This window comes from Pterocles gutturalis, unplaced genomic scaffold (genome assembly GCF_000699245.1).
Source record: "Pterocles gutturalis isolate BGI_N339 unplaced genomic scaffold, ASM69924v1 scaffold3578, whole genome shotgun sequence".
In the NCBI taxonomy this organism is placed as follows: domain Eukaryota; kingdom Metazoa; phylum Chordata; class Aves; order Pterocliformes; family Pteroclidae; genus Pterocles; species Pterocles gutturalis.
This window is the reverse complement of record NW_010120214.1, coordinates 62,541-80,322: the sequence shown is the minus strand read 5'-3', so window position 1 is coordinate 80,322 and position 17,782 is coordinate 62,541. Positions and strand designations below refer to the sequence as shown.

The window sequence follows — 17,782 nt, the reverse complement described above, 5'->3', positions numbered from 1 at the left end:
TCAGCAGGATGAGACCCAAAAAGCCTATGGTTGAGCCAGAAACTGAGCCCCAAATCTCCTGAGTCCAATTTCAGTGCCTTGGCCATAAATCTGTCCTTTTCTTCACATTTACTGCTGTGCTAGATAGTATAGAAGGTGTTCACATAGCTGATGGTGAACGCAGAGCCTGAAGGTTGGGCCAATAAATACATAAAAAAAAGATTTAATTCCATGCAGAGTTGTAATTTACAAATGCCTGACCTGCTCCTAGAACCTGTTCCCTTAAGACCATCTTAAGACCAACACTCAGTAGTTGAGTGTTGCATGGTGTAAAGGATCTCTAAGACCTGAAGAATTTCAATTAACTTTTAGAAAATAGGGGAACAGTACTTTATAGCCACCAGAAATATTTGAATTGTTTGAAATATAACATTCATTGCCAAGAGGCTATTTCACTCGTTGTAGCTAAAAGGAGCCATACCGGGAGAAGGGAGGAAGCAAGGCTTAGAAGTCACAGTGCAATATTGAGGCAAAAATGACCTACTTTCCTAAAGATTTTGGCAAAAATATCTAAGTGGCTAAGCAGACTCTCAGTAAAAAGTGGTCACACTTTAAATATTTAGTTTCTGTAGACAATTATGACTACAACGTGTGCTCAATAGACTAGGCAGCCTTGAGCTTGTGACTTGTATCACACACAGTGGTTCATGTAGTACAGCATTTGAGTACTGTCCATCAAAAACGTAAGCTCTATGGGAACTGGAGCAGAGAGATGTTATGCTGTCATACATTCACACATAATAAGAGAATTCACTGTGTGCTGATTCCTTGTTTTAGTCTAAATTTCCTCTTTCATCTGTTCCGAAAAAAAATAATTTTTTGGATCCAGGATTTCCCTGCTTTCCCCAAACATTACTTCATTTATTTTTTTCTCAGGTGACAACCTTACCTCCCTCTGGATTCTTCTACTTTGGCCATCTTCAACACACCTTACGTGCACTGTGCCTCATTTCTGTTGCCTTAGTCACTCACCCAGTTAGCCAGGTGCCTCTTGGCTACAAGCACAGTCCTAGGTGTCCCGTATTCCATGACTGCATGACGTTCATATGCCTTGTGCTATGCTATAATCCATATTTGGCTACTAATAAAAAAGAGCAGATGTACTGACTTCTTAATTCGTATTTCATACTCTTTGCAGGGCTTTTCAGCGATGTTCAAAGCAGAGCTGTGTGATTGCTCTGTGAATAACTGAGCCCATGCTGGGGAGGATTTTCCTTTAGCAGTGGCCATCTGGTCAATGAAAGACATTTGTGTGTCTGTTCTTGGATGCTCACGGAGCTCTCCTCTGTTTGCAAAGGAGGCACCTAAATCATTGTCTCTGATAGAGCATTCCTTTTTTATGTTTATCATAGCTGAGACTTTTTTTGTCCCCATTGATGTGTCGTTTCTGTAGTGAAGAACAGTCAAGGACCCAGTGGGCAGCCCAAGACTGACATGGTTACTTTCTTTCTAGATAAATGTAACGTACGCATTTTTCGAACAATATCACATTGCAAGCTCATATTCATAGTCATCTTCTACTATTTCCATATACGCTGTCTACATGGCTCCATTTTTCACTGTGCATGTCCCTTAAAGTCTGCCATTTCCCTAAGAAACCTCTCTCGCTTAAACCAAGATCTCCAGTTCTGTTCAAACTCTCTTTACCTTGTCCTTCACTAAATTTATTTTCTCACCCAAAACTTCAATTGCCAGGCAAACAGGGTCTTTCTGTTAACCTCAGGTCAGATGTTTAGTTCATCAGCATGAGTGAGTTTGCTAACACCATTAATTAACCATTCATTTCTTCCTGTAAAGTGGTTTTTATTGATACATTAAACAGCAACATGCTGAAGGAAGGCTCTGGATCCCATTTCTTAGCTTGCTCTTGGATCATCTGTGTTTTCTTTCTGTCTTTGGGACATATTCAGCATTCATGAGCATCCCACAAAATACCCCAAAGTGGAATGGCTGTCAATCAACTGTCGTAGTATAAAGTGCATATTATAAAATAAATGGGAAATCAATAAAAAAATTCTCCTTGCATCATCTGAAGCCAGGTTTTATCCAGAGTGAAATCAGGTGCTTGAATTGCTCAGAATGAGTCTAGAATTAAGGCAATGTGGATAAGCTCATCTTAAGATAAGTGTTTTCGTTCTCTTTTCAGAAAATAATGAAACGCCTGATTAAGCGGTATGTACTGAAGGCTCAGGTTGACCGAGAAAATGATGAGGTCAATGAAGGCAAGTGGATTTTTATAACTGACACAGATTAGAGCATGTAAAGTTGTTGCTATTGATATGATCAGTAAGAGGGTTGAGCTTAGATCACCTCCTCTGTAGAGAGAGAGCATGCTCATCCTCACACTAAGGCGAGCAGTGGTGACTCTGAGCCACATTTATGCTCTTGAAATTCTGGATCTTTAACTTCCCGTAGCAGAACACATACCTCCTAACATCTGTCTTCACATGATCCAGCTCTGCCCTGTAGCTCTACCTCTCCTTGCTTTACAAGAGACACAATACTGCCAACACTTAACCTTGTCTTGGGGTCTATAAAGCAATTTCTGACTGTCCTGCCCATGCCTGCCCCAAGGATGTTTTCTGAACCGGATGAGGATTTGTATGGCCGTGGTGTCATGTAGGATTTATATGCAGATGGAGGAGAACCTCCTGCTACCACCTGTTAACTGCTACCCTCCTGCAAATGCCCTGTGTAGGTGGGGATCAATATGTGCAGAGAGGATAAACTTGAGAAAAAAAAAAAAATTCCCATAACGCTTGCTATGGCTGTCAGTACCTCTACTGCAAGTACAGGTTATTTCTTGTAAGTCATATATTAAACGCATACATGCAGGAAAATCATGTGGCCACACACATTCATGACCAAGGACACTGAAATAAATGCTGTCTTGGGTCTTAAAACAATAGAGATGAATTATTTGGTTCAATATTGCTAACAAGAACATTTTCCTCTTTTTTAGGAGAACTTAAAGAGATTAAGCAAGATATTTCCAGTCTCCGCTATGAACTCTTAGAGGAAAAGTCACAAGCTACTGGTGAGCTGGCGAGGCTAATACAGCAGCTGAGCGACAAATTTGGGAAGAACTTAAATAAGGACATTTGATGGTGAACACAGAGAAAGGCAACTGGTTTTCTAAACGTTATTCCGTCTCAACCAGCATCTTAAGAGGGCCAAAACAATGCAAAAGATGGGTACTGCACCCTCAGCTTTTGCTAACTAGCAAGTGCTGGTAGGAGCACTTTGCATTACTCCTCTGCTTGGTGTTACCAGTTAAAACTTTTAGGATACAAAAGTGACTGACTGGTAAAAATATATGCCCTTTGACATCAGAAACAGGGAAGGCACCTCTAGTTAAAGGCAAAAAAACCAGATCTTCACCCCTCTGACTCTAGTGAAGACAATGCAACTGTGCTCATTTATACCAACCGAGACTGTACTGATCAGAACTGGGTGAAGTCTGAAGAAAAAAATGTGCCAAGTGTATTCCTTGAAAAATTTTAAAAATTCCTGTCCATGGCTGTGTACTCTCCTTCTGTGTGTACACAGGCATCCATGAAGATAACTTTGAACAGCACTGTGGTTAATGAAGAGCAAGTGAGAAAACTTCTGCTGAAATGACCAAGGCAAAGTACGGCAGGTCATCTGCTTTTCAGACTGGATGGCAGCAGGTGAAAAAAATGGACCAAGTTTGTTGGGTAAAGCACCCTTTCACCCCTCTGCGAGAACCTGGTAAAGGGATTCCCAACCAAAAAACTCCTCTTCGCCTTTTCCAGCTATATGAGCTAGTCCACTGATGGATGTAGTCTCTGCGTACACACCTAGACTCTCTTTTATCCTTAGATGACCCCAGCTTCAACAGCAGTGTACTGAAATAGTCACAGTGATGTGACACTCACTTCCCAGGAGTACTCAGAAATAACATATATTGTGCTAATGTGTTCAGTTCAAGGAACAACATTAATCCTGCGACAGCGAATCATTTGAGCTCCGCTTTCATATTCCAGAGGTCACACAGCAAGCCATAGGGTAGAGATCAATCATGAAGAACATAGCCCAGTAGTTTCCAACTTTTAAATCAATATGAAAAGGCTTCAATTCCACTAAGAACATTCTGCCAAAAAAAGGAAAAACCATTGTAGGAATTACTGTTTTATGCGTTTGGCTCTGACAGAGGATGAGGAAGGGATTCAAACTGTTTTAAAGGATGCAGTGACACGAGTACTTGGGTTGCACTTTTATGACCGGAAAGTGATGAGTCTGCGCAACACAACTGCAAACGTGGATTGCTTGGGTTTTTATGTTTAGCTACGTGATTTCAACTACTTAAAGCACACCTTACTACTTGGGAACCACTGAACTGTACTGGTTGTTTACAAGAGACACCTAGAAGATGATTTAGATATCAGCTAAGAAAAAATAAGCAGAACCAGAAGGTGACCTGTGATCAGTTCTTAAGTGCCAGATGAGAACACAGATAGCCTAACAGAATAATAGTTATATTTGTACAAAAACCAATAAAACAAATCAAAAAGTGTACTGTATGTAGATCTGTTTAGAGAAAAAAGCAAAATATTGTATTTTTACCTTTAATAAGATTATCTTGTATACCGTAATATTTTTACCTAAAAATGGGGAAAAAATAAAATTACCTCATAATATTTTGTTGTACATTGAGTGAAATATTTGCCTGATCTTTTGACTATCCAATACACGGATTTTTTTTTTTTGCTTTTCTGCAATGTGTGAACAATTAAATCATACTAATCAATTTTGCCATAGGAACTCTGAAGCCCAAAAGAGTAAAAAAAGCAAAACTTTAACTAAAATACACTTAAAAGGAGTAAAACTAAGAAATTTAAAAGTTCTGTGACCAACTATAGTCTGAAAAAAAATGACTCCTTATTTGTGGTGTTTAATTTGAAATTATTGTATCCTTGTTGATGTGTTTGTAAAATTAACTTCAGTACGATAACTGAAATATTTGCCCCTGATTACCTGGTTTGGTAGTTACAGCTCCAGCACAGGGCAGCATTTCTCATAGCTGCTGTTTGCAAGTGTGTGAAATCTGTTGCTTTTGCTCGGTAGTGCTTGCAATATAGCGTCGGGATGAAACACTTAAATGCCAACGTTCAGCAGAGTGTACCAATGGCCGGTGTAGGACAGACACTGCAGGTAATAACATTTGCAGGAATACTTCACGACTTTGGGATGTCTTCCACTCCTTAAACCAGAAAATGCTGCTGATTTCAAATATTCAAATATTTCAGATGTTCAGTTTTCCCCATAAGAAGGAGGAATATCTTTCATGGTAATACTGATTTTTTTTCCCCTCTCTTTCCAGCAGCTGTGTAAAACTTTTTTCACTTTTGGAAAGTCAGCCCTGCTGCCACAGTACTGTCTTAAAAATTAATTTCATTTCACCTGTACACCTGGATTTTGCAAAGCATTACTTCACCCTTCCCATTCAGTGTTTTAGCATACTCTAGGAATATAAGAAGAATTATTCTAGGTAGACCATACAAAAACCACCATAACTTTAATTTCTCATGATATTACATACCAAGTCGCCAGAGAAAGTTAAGCGGAACTGTTACGATAGACTTACATCTTGTGCATCTAAATGCAACTCAACAAAAAGCCTGTCCTAAAGTCCAGCAACACCGACAGGAATGTTCTCCTACTGCTAAATATTGCAGCCAATGCACGCACTGGTCAGCACAAAAAACACCGCAGTATGAGTAGCTTTGCTGAATTATGCGGACCCAGGCAGAGGTACAGCCGTGCCCCATCAGCTGCTGCCTGCTGCCCTTATAGCATCTGTATAAAAAGTGAAGCAGAGCAGCCCAGCTCTGGTTAACATGCTGCTCTGCCTTCAGAAATTTGCTGTGAAAGAGAATAATATTTTCTAGGACTTCAAAAATAGACTAAAAGATGTATTAAAAAATACTGTTTTAAAAAAAAATATATCTGCTTCCTCCCCTTTTGCATTTACATTCCAGGAACTATCAAGGCACTGAGACTTCTTATATAAATATTCACGACAAGCAAAATCCCACTCCATCAGAGCACTTTTCTCATTTTGTCCCAGGCACACACCCAAGGAAGCAGCACACTATAAACCTACATGCTATCAGCAGAAACAATGTTAAATCCATGGTTTGTTCTCTGAGTTCTGTTTATAAGAAATAAAAATTAAGAAGCCTTACTAAAAGATCCTTGAGAGAACTTAGAGAGTTTGAAAAGGAGAAATCAAAGTAGGTGGGTCCCAGATTGGATTAGCCCTGAGAGCTGCAGGTCCCCTGTCCCATCACCAGTGGGACCTCATGGCAGGCCATTGTCACATCAAACCCCCGCAGAGTTAGATTTGATTCAGCCTGTAACAGCGCTTACTTTTAGCTTCAAAAGATAGGATTTAATATTCCTCGGACAAATTCGTACTGCCAAGGAATGGAACTTTACCCAAACTCTTTGTAGATACACAATTATGACACTTTATGGGAAATATGTTAGAGAACGATAGAACTAACCTGAAGTTATCTACGCAAAGGTGAAAATTCTCCAGGAGATCACCCTAATTCTGCAAATCCCGCAGGCTAATCAAACTGGAGCTTAAATAGCCACCCTGGGGAGGCTCAGAACAAAGCCATTAACTGGCCCATGGTTTGTTGACTGCCCAAGCCTTCAGACAATTGTTCACACCTTGCAGAGACCAGTCAGCTCCTGCTAGTAGAACGGGGGCAAAGAGCAGAAACCATTAACGTACCTTTAAACAGCTGAACTGCAGGGTTTTGAGCCAGGAACCCCAGCTGAGCAGAGGTGCAAATCCTGAAACAAAGGAGCTGCCAGAGGGCATCTGGCATCCCGCCCCTGCTCTCGGCAGCACGGGCTGGGCTTTGCAGCCGTAGGGTGCAGGTGATGCTTCACACACAGCTTCGCCCTCACAGCTGGACTGATTCTGCCCCTAATTTTACAGAGAACGACTGCTGTCCCCAGTTCCCACAAAATACAGTTTAAAAGTAAATAAGAAGCGAGAACGGTGTCATGAATAATAGCTTGGAAGACAGTCTGCACCCTGAGCAGAGCTCCCAGCACATTAAATTGTCAGAGCTAGGCTTTATTTTTAATTAATCTGAATGGCCAGCAGGCCAACAGAAATCACCCTAATTAAAAGATGGAAGAGATTAAGGATCGTTCAGCAAGGACAAGCCAGGACACAGTCCATCACCACAAGAGGAGACTGGAACAGCATGGAGAGGGTTTCAAACACATCACCACCCGACAGCCGATCACGGACCAGGGCTGTGGACCAGGCAAACAGGTACTTCATTCCTAATTTGGTGTGCATGTGCACCCCTCCCTAGCCAACAGGCAGGGAAATGAAAGCTGTGACTGCATAGCTAAGGCTGCCAGGACTGTCCTGCAGGATGGCGTTCAGTTGGAGAGGACAGATGTTTCCCCTCTCCAGACAGTACAAATACTTTCCTTGTGACCCAGCTTGACTCCTAAAGCAGCTCTGCCCTTCCTTTGGCCAGAAAACTCTCACCAAGAGAGTTAGATGCTAGGGTCAGCAGATCCCATTGCTCCCTTGCTCCCTTCTTCGCCCCCTTGGTTCATGCCCATCCGTTTACCGTGCCAGTGACCGGGCTGTAAACCCTACAGGTGGGAGACCTGATGCTGGACACCAGCCTGTGTGAGCTACGGCCTTAAGGAACTCATACTTTTAGTAAAAAAGGATAGAGAGGGTGCAGGAAAAACAGCCCTAACTTCCAGTGAGGGAAGGGAGGTGCAGAGAAATTCAGGGATTTGCTTTAGGGAGCTGGAAGGCAGGGGCCAAAAATGGGACTGTGGCTCCGAATCTTTTTTGGGGCTATATGTATGTACCCATTAGCTTCAGACTGTCTTGGTCCCTGCTCTGCACCTTTTGCAGGGCACATCCTCCGGTGTCAGGGATGAGATCTGCCAATGCCCGGTGCAAGCAGCACAGGAAAAGCAAAAGGAAAAAAGAATCATTGCCTCAGTTATCATATCATTGTGGGAAGCGATACCTTCAGTCTCTGGGAGGTTTTAATGGACCCAAACCAATAATGAGAAAAGTCTTCACTATAGTTGAATTTAAACAGAGCCAAATAGAAAGGGAGATAATAACCAGAGGGGCAAGATAACTAAACAGGTTCTGGAATCTGTAATGCCTTTAATAGCAAGGAAAAGGGCACTTGCTTAAGGTCATTTGAGACAGGTATTTAACACAAACCTGCAGTGTGATGAAGGGGATTTGGAAGGGCTTAAAAGGTTAATGAGTAGCTAACAAGCTTGTTAATATCTAACTAATGTTTACTATAATACAGACTAATATTTAATTCCCTTACTAATGATTAATTATTCTGCTGTAAGGGTTTAATTAGGGCTTACACAGCAGGAGCGCGGGGGGATCTGGTGCTGAGGTGAATTTTTGTGCCACAGTCACTGGCCCCAACTCTGGGCTGTATAATGAAACAAGATAAAAAAGTGTTAGAGATGGGTGTCAGCAGGAGTAAGTTAAAATAATAGCCCTTCCTCGGCTGGAGTCACAGCCACACGGCATGAACTGCTGCCTCTGGACACCTTTTCCCCAAGCTGTGCTGACGCACCAGCCAGCTCAGAGCTGACTTAGGGGTTTAGGCATAGGAATACCTATAGAGCCTGCTAAAAACCCGTCCTGAGCCTAAATGTTGGATATGGTTCAGAAAGAGCATCATAAGTGATAGGAATAATTGTGCCTGGCAATTGATGCTACAGCCTGTGGTAGCCCCACAGTCCCTTAAGCCCCCAAGTACCCTGGTGGTCTAAGAGAATAGAAACTATGTATTTTCCACTGTTTTGGGAGGTTTTTTTATGGCTTTTGTCTGTAAATTTCAAACCTCTTATCCCTGCAGAGAGCTGCAAGGTGTTTCCCGATATATTCTTCATCTTATGGATAAAAAGGCCGTGGGTATCTCATAGAGGTTTCAGCAGCCATCTCCATTCCCAAGGGCAAAACACAAACCAGAGCATTCCCAAACTCGAACACAAACTCTGTGGATGCCGGAGGAGGACCGGAGCCCGTGGCTGCTGGTGGCGGTGGGAGCCGGCAGGCTGTGCTCGTGAACAAGGAATCCACAGTCTGCCTCTGATGCTGGAAAGTAAAACCAAAGCTACAGGAGGAAAAAAAAAAAAAAATCTTCTTTCCTCAGGGTTTGGGTTTTTTTTATCTCATTATAGCAACCTGCCTACACGCTTTAACAACACACAAAGCCACAAGAATCTTGCTCTTATTAAACCGTATTATTAAACCAAAGAAACGCTGAACTGCTCCTTTCTTGTTAGAAGGAAAGACAATGTATCTTCAGCTGACTTTGATGCACTCAGACACGTTTTCTTTGTTGTACAGTCTTACTCTTTATTTTTTTCTTTTTTTTTTTTTTTTTTTTTTTTGTAAATGTCTACCTCGTTCCCAAGGGATCACATCTTTCAGTATCTCACTCATTCACATCTGCACAAAATAAAGATAAAAACTCCATAACCAATACTTTACTTTCAGCTGAATTCTGGGTTTAGGACTCACCGTGGCCAAATCACCACCTGTTGCTTCCCCAAAGTGGACACTCAGCTATTTAAAAACTTATTTAAGAATATGAAGATGAGGTTTTCCTCTAATCCGTACCTACCTAAGTCAAAACCAAACTGCTTTAAACTTGAAAACAAAATCATGTTTCTGCTATCATCTCACATAATAAGCAGGGTTTTCTTCAAATTTTAGTAGTATTACTAACAAAATGTGGAACAATACCAGATCTGAGGTACCAAGACTTGTGACAACAGAGTGACACCCCCTTTCAAATTCTAACAGGGGATCTCCCCAACACACCTCCTTCTTGGGGCTGGCGTTTAGCCTTTAGCCTTTACTCTTTCTAGGCATAAAGTCTGTCCTTGTTTAAACATAACACTGCAGTTGTAACTTAAACTTCCAGAAGTACAATAGTTCATTTCTTGCTATTCCACTTGCAGCTCTGAGTCAGAAATCTTTGCATTCTGACAGCTGAAACCAACCAACTCCATGCTCCCAGATGCAATTAAGAGACAGGCGAAAGCTCCAGAGCCAAGCGCACCCCTCCTGTGCCAGAGCCAGCGTAGTCTTATTCCTGACATTCGGGTCTCCAGTGACACCGAGATGCACTGTCAGTAATCAGGGACCCCACCGGGGGCTGAGTGAAAGACAGGAGTGATACAGAGTTAGCGGGGTGACACATCCGCCACACTCTTCAGTTTTAATTGGGATTTCACAATAAAAAAGCTGAGTTGTCCCAGATAAGGAAGTTCAACTCTTTCTTGAAAAAAAAAGAATAAAGCAAATAAAAAGTGTGCCGTAACCAAATCAGTGAATAGCAGAAAAATCAAATCTAGTCTATCAGCAGCTCCGTGTGTCAGTCCCACTGCTTCCCACGCTCCCCACAGCCCTTCTGCTCCCCAGCACTGGGATGGCAGGGACCTGGAGCCACCCCATGCTATGGGCACAACCCCGTACCAGTGACGTGCACGGCATAAACCCCAGCCTGCCTCTTGTTCAGGCAGAGGGCTGTGGTTCAGAAACATGCTGTTATCATCTAAGTCAACCTTCTAAGCCAACCAATTCCAGCAACTCGCTTTGAAAATACCACCCACGTCCTATAAAAATTCAGATTTGAGATGCAGCCCACAGAGATTAATGAGGGTTTGAATTTACGCTTCAAGAGCTTCCAGTAGTTTTATTTTTCTGCTATACCACTATAATCTTCCTATACATGAAGGTTGCTCGCATACTTCCTGCTAGGGAAAGGGCTTGATTTCACAGCTACTAAAAATTGCATTCAGGAAAAAAAATAAATAAAGCAATCACTATTACTCAGGCTGTATTTTAGCACAAAATTTCGTGATGTAAATTGGCGTGTAGTGGGCAAACTGCGTCTCAGGTGGTATTTTTCTCAGCTGAAGCTTCTGCGATGTGCAGGTAGGTCCCGTGCAGGGCAGCAGGGACACACGCTTTGCAGCAGCCCCTGTAAGGCTGTGCGCTATGGGGGTGATCCCTGAGGAAAGCCTTTTGCTCAAGGTTTGAGGAAGGAAGACAGGAAATATAAAGCAATTGTGGGATCCAAGATCCTTCCAGCATTGCTCAGCTGGACAGACCTTGTGGCAATTCCTTGCCGCTCAGGCAGTAAATGCTGCTGAAAGCCATCCCATTGAGCGTGCCCGTTAAAACCAATCAAGCACACCTCTCTGTGCTTACCAGGCACTTCAGTATAGTATTACACAACCACGTTAGTTTGGGCAGAATGGGCTGGAAAACACTTCTGTGAATTTATATTTTACCCTTTTACACTATGGAGACAGGCAGCCCAAGCAGAGCACCTGGGTTTTGCCTTCCTCTGATAGCGTTGCTTTACAAATTTCATTTTTTCCAAGTTTGAATTGGACATCGTGGGGGAAAGGTGAGAAAAGAACCCCAGTATTGGCTGAAAAGCCAAATAACCTCGTTCTCACAGACTATGAGAAAAACTCTCTGCCCTCTCCACCTCCTCTCTAGAACAGCGAATATTTATCTTCACTGTCCCCTGTTATATATTTCCGAGGGATTCCAGTACCTTCAAAGCTGTAGGAGGAAAAATACATTCTTCTTCTCTACACCCTTAGACACCCTTAAATAGCTCCAGGACTGTCCCATAGACCAGGACCAGAATGGCAGCATGGACTGCCACTGTCTGACTCTTGTGATATTCCTCTGTCGGCATCCATCTGAGTTGCATTGTGCATAATTCAGCACAATTGTACACTTTTCTCGGTTAATGTGCTCAAAATGAGCATTACGCAGCTTGATGACTAGGTCTTCGCTTACAGCCATCTGGATGGTTTATTTTAGAACGTAATTTGGAAGAACAGTGCTTTATTCATCATTATTACAAGGGCTCTGCGAGAAGACGAGGGCTGCAGGGATCCAGCTCCTGGATGCTTCTTGCCTTTCACGAACCTCCAGCTTCAGGTTTACCTTATAAGTTCCCACATTTTTGGAAAGAGGAAGATAACATCATTAACCACGACATGCTCTTATCATCAAACTTTGACCAGTGACACCACAAAGGCCACCTGGCTCTGCAAATGACTCACTGCAAACCCACCGAATGGGATCCAGCACCAGCACGTGCTGCACTGGGCTGCAGCCAGACAACAGATTACGCTGAACATTAATGACAATTAATGTTCAAATGACTCACTCAGACCTTTTCTGGAATTGTTGCCTTGCCAGGTACCACTTGCTGCAGGGGGAGCTGTGCCTGGCAGTTGCAGGCTCAGGGTATGTTCCTGCCCATGGCAGGGAGTTGGAACTGGATGATCTTTAAGGTCCCTTCCAACCCAACCCGTTCTGTGATTCTACAATTCTATGATGCCACCAACACAGGTCTGAGAGTCTCCAGACCTCCTGCAATGCAGAAAGGGAAAGGCACTGTAAATTTAGGAGGGGTTCTTATGTACCTGAATGAGTTACTGTGCGTCTGCTGCATTATTTATTGTGTCCTTTTCACCCATGCATGCATGCTAGTGGCTCTGCCACGGATTTCATACATCATCCTAGCTCCAATGGTTTCTTCCAATTTTCTGCTAGAAGACAGATTACCATGTTATTTTCAAGGTAAATATGTTTTCCCTCAGGTGCAGAGGTCCCCTTGGCTGAAAAGGTCCCAATCAACCTCTAGAGAGGTGAGAACATGCCCAGCAGCCATGGCAGAATGAGCTGAAATTATCACAAAAGGTCACTGAAAGAGTTTTTATTATAAACATGGTTCTGGTCACAGTGAATAAGCAGGTCTCTTGCTAACCCCAGGGTATTTACATGCCCAGAGGATAACCCCAGGGTATTTACATGCCCCGGAGGGTACTGCTGGACCCCTCTGCAGTGGCTTTCTCCTTGTAGGAAGAGGACATCATAGATTCATAGAATAGAATCATAGAATGGTTCTGGTTGGAAGGGACCTTCAAGATCATCCAGTTACAACCCCCCTGCCCTGGGCAGGGACACCTCCCACTAGCCCAGGTTGCTCAAAGCCTCATCCAGCCTGGCCTTGAACCCCTCCAGGGATGGGGCATCCACAGCTTCTCTGGGCACCCTGTGCCACTGCCTCACCACATTACGACGGTGGAGTGTTTCCTACCTCTGAACCACGTCAGGGGCTGGCTTTGCTTTTCCACACCAGCTCCTGTCCTATGGGGCAAAGCCTCTACGCTGCCCATTTCCCCCGAGTCTGTTTAGAAAAAGTTTCAATCTGTAATTACTGCACAATGGGCTGAAGCCAGCGTGCTTTGATCACGTATTCTTTCTGTCTCCCCTGCTTTGAAGATAACTCCACGGAGTGACAGCATCTGTTTTAATCCGCAGGTGGTGCCAATAATAGAGGCACTGGTAGTTCAATAGGACACTATCTGCGGTCTCATATTGCTTTAATAGCTAATAATAGAACAAAACTACAAAATATAACAATGATCCCACAGCTGCAAACTACCCATTAAACCACCACAAGATGTGTAAAGGATGGCTGTTAGCACCCTGAAAGCCAGTGAATCATCTAATGCCCTCCCATCTGCACAAAGGATTGCAGATTTCATTTATTCCTCCAATAGCTGTCAGAGCAGCAGCAGAAGTGCATTTTAAAAGGGTATCAAAAATCATCACTGTCAGGACCAGGATGGAACCTCTCAAATTGTCAGATTTCACAGCAGAGACTGCATGACACTTCTGCAAGTCTTTTATAATCCTGTCGTGTCAGAAAGTTATAGGGCTGTTTGGAATTTGATGGGTAAAGGAATTGTTAGTCAGGAAAAATAAGCAAGGCCACCCATTATATTTCACAAAGAACTGAACAAAACAAAAAACCAACAAGACAGAGGATAGATTTAGCTTGCTGAAACAGACGGATATTCCCTCAATTACATTGCAAACATCACAAAGATGAATCAGCTTCTTTCCCACTGTGGATTTTTAATAAAAGAAACATTCTTTTAATAAAAGAAACAGAAACAAATAAGGAGGGCTGATACCAAGAGTCTGCAGAGGCGTCTGTAGTCTCAAGTGATGCAATTTTGCCTATAGTGCTCACTGTGTGGTCTCCAGGGGTGTATTCTTAGCTGGCATTAATTGGCGTGGAAAATCAACGCAGCCATGTGTATAAGCTGAGGTTCTTGCCTGGGTCTTTCTTTTCCTTCCCCTTTGTTTGCACAGAGGTGTTGTACACTGACAAATTGCTCCTTGGGATGTTATGTGCTAACTCCATGGTCCCTCCAGTAAACTCCTTTTTCTTTAATCCCCTCTGGTGCAGATGTTTACGAAGGCAGTTGTGATTCCTGGATCTCTCTCTGTCTTTGGCTCCAGCTGTGGTGAATACCATTCCCTGAGTCCTACAGACTTTGAATTTTAAGAATATGGTGGGAGAAAACTTGAATTTGTCAACTCCTGGGAGCCTAAAGTATTTTGAGAGTCACATCTTTCCTGTGTGGCATTAGGTTATCCTCATCAACACACTATTTTATCCAGACTTTGCATCTCAAATAAGAAACCTTTAGGGGTCCTTTGTATCCATATTTTTTAAATCCAGGAAATACACTCATGCTTTTTCGCTGCTCTTTCTCTTGACACGCCATCCTTTTTTGTCTGTACCCTTCTGCTTATTCTTCTCCTATTTAAACCCAAATAGTTTATTTTTCTTTTTCTATTTTTACTATTTTTTTCACTTATTTCTTTCTGGTCTTTGCAATTCTCTGGTGCTGGTTTGAGCATCCCAGAGAGGGCAGGACAGAAGTCATGCAGCCCCGGCAGGGTGTCCCCTCTTGCAGGACCTATGGGGTTGAGCACCGTTCCTTGTTCTTTACTGGACATCTACTAAAGGCTGAAATAACAGGACTGTTACCACTGCAGGAGAGAAGGGGAGAAAGACAACTTCCAAGAACAAATGGACATTCAGCAGCAGATATCGGATAAATCTCCTGGAAGGCACTTTATACAGATCCTAGGAAATCTGCTGCATAAATCAGAATTGTGACCATCCTGTACGTGGGTAAGGGGGAGCTAAGCTTACCTCTGTCTTCCCTCCCAGTGGTTTCTTCTCCAGTCCAGCATCAGAGGGATTCGCTTGACAGTGGCAGAAGCAGCCAGGAACCTACAGTTCAGATAAACAATATAAACAGGGAAACAATGAAATCTTCACCTGGATTGCACTTTCAGGGGAATGAGAGCAGTAATGGTGGTGTAGCCAGGATGGTGGAACTCCACAAGCAAGAGTTTGTAAATGTCCAGAGGAAAGGACTTTGGACCCAAAGCCTTGTGTATTCCCAGAATTATCATCTGGTCTAGCGAAAGGTTCTGCCTTTCCCTAAGGATTTGGTGTCTGTCATGGAATGACACTTGGTGCTGGCTTAAGTGAGTGTTAATCCTGAACTCTCATGAGAAGCTGTGTCCCCACTGAAGACATGGAGCAGAGGAATACATCCAGTCTTGGCTCTCTGACACTGCAAAACAAAGGACAAAATTAGTCTGACTTAATGACTCTATCCAAAAAGAAAGCATTCGTATCTCTGAGGATTTAAATGATTCTATCAGACATTGCTCCTGGCATGAACTGTTGGCATGGAGACTGACATGAAATGCAATACAACATAAATAAAATATTAATGACATAGGAGAAACCAGTAGTGATTTGAAGAGATACTGAGCTGCCGGCCAAGCTTCAGTTTGGAGTTCATCATACAAACAAGAGGGAAAATTGTGATTAAAGCTATAAAGGGCAATGAGTTCTATTCTGCCAAACTCTTCCGGCCATCAAACACACTCAGAAAAGTCTGATTTGGCAGAGGGATGAAATTAAGAACTTCCTAAAAATATTTTTCCTTTTTCCCAAACAGAAATGAACAGAAGGTCCCTACATCATGGGCAGCAGGACCAAGCCAGCAGGCTGCGGGACAGGGCTCAGAACTGCACCAGCTACATCACAGACCTCCCCAAGATCAGAAAATGCCGTCACAGCTCTTGCCTCAGAGTCTTGGGTTGCCTTTGTGAAAAAACCAATACCCAGAGGGGAGGAGACAGGACGTTGCTGAGGTGGGGTGCCCAGAGATTCAGGATCAAGTCCGTGTTTCAATAAGAAAATTGTCCCAGCGGGTTCAGCTGCACGAGACACTAACCCCAGATTAGCAGAAGCAGCGTTGGAGTGTTCACTGAAAAAGCAATGGGAAAAACCTATCCCTTCTCCCACGCCCTGAGCAATCACCTTTCCCAGTAGAAATGCTGCTTTTAGTGGTGCAATCCCAGTTCGAGAAAGCCCTGAGCAATCACCTTTCCCAGTAGAAACGCTGCTTTTAGTGGTGCAATCCCAGTTCAAGAATATTTTTCTTCTGCAAAGCTATTTCATTGAAAAATTCACAACAATCCCTAAATATGAATTCTCAAACTAAATTATGTTTGAAGTCACACGCTTCCAAAACATGCAAACATATTGAGCATTTACTATAACCTAGAGCAAGATGGAAATTGCTAAGTGAGATCTGACTCTTAGAGGAGCTTTTCACAGGCTCAGATAATTGCAAAGCTGTGGATAAACTCTCAGAGAAAGTCAGCAGAGGGGCAGAAATGATCAGAACAGCTCCTGAGCTGGGAGAACCAACATACAGCTCAGAGTCAGGCCACCTTTACTGAAACAGCTGGCCTCAGCAGAGTTACATCGCTGGACGTGGAGGCAGTATTTCATCCCAAAACAGCACATTTCTTATTTATTAATGCTTAAAAGAATAGGACTGAAGTCCTCTCCGCTCACATCCCTTTTCTCTTTGCAAGGCTTTGTGATCCACCTCCCTTCTTACAGATCCTCTCACTGGTTGTGCGTAAACAATATTAAAAAATAAACACATTGCCTGAAGCCTGATAACTTGCCCTTTACATAAATCATAAAAATTTCTACTGCATGAATTGGAAGAGAAAGACAAGTGGTTTGGGAACAATGTAACTCTATCTGGACTAAGTGTCTGAGAGCGAGCTGGAGAAGAAAGACTCCCAGATACAATGCAAAGTATTAGTCATCATTTAAAAGCCTCATCTCCAGGAGATAAAATTGTCCCAAGTAACTACTATAAATGCTGAATTTCTGATACAGAACTTACAGCACTTCTGACTGAATGCTCCATGCATCTCAGAGCAACATCACAAAGTGCTACTGGAGGAGGACAATATGTTGGGCGACAATGGAAACCGAAGTGTAATCACTGGCGATGGGTGTGCTGTCATTAACTCACTATTCAAAATGAGCTGGAGACAGCCGAGAAATTCACATCCTCCAGAGCCACAGGGCAACAGATTCAAGGGCCTTTTTCTGCTTGCAGGCGCAGAGAAATCTACGGTGTGTTTGTGCACGTGCAAAACTCGTCACAGGTCTTTTTGCACAAACTTTTGTAATTGTATCTAAAATATTTTAAACACTGTCTCATTGTAGGAACCAGGACAATGGGCAAAGAAATTGCTAGAAATATTATATCAAGGCAATAGACGCGGAACAAAATACGTTGAGGTTTCTATGAGCTATTCAGTGAATGAGAGCTAATGTTTGGGCTGGTCCACAGCTGTATCAGCTTATTACGCACTATCTAGAAAGTTGCATGAGGTGTTTATTGACTCATGGGGATGTGGGGAAATCCAGGAGAATGGTGTGGAAGTGCT

General features: G+C 42.9%; 1 protein-coding gene across 1 annotated transcript in view; it reads left to right on the top strand.

The window, feature by feature from the left end:
* Positions 1-3,144, top strand: part of TRPC7 (transient receptor potential cation channel, subfamily C, member 7) — a 67,033-nt gene extending 63,889 nt beyond the window's left edge. The window contains exons 10-11 of the mRNA XM_010076802.1: positions 2,186-2,261; positions 3,002-3,144. Of these exons, the coding sequence (XP_010075104.1) occupies positions 2,186-2,261; positions 3,002-3,144 (219 nt within the window). The remainder of the gene's footprint in view (positions 1-2,185; positions 2,262-3,001) is intronic.
* Positions 3,145-17,782: the final 14,638 nt, after the last annotated feature.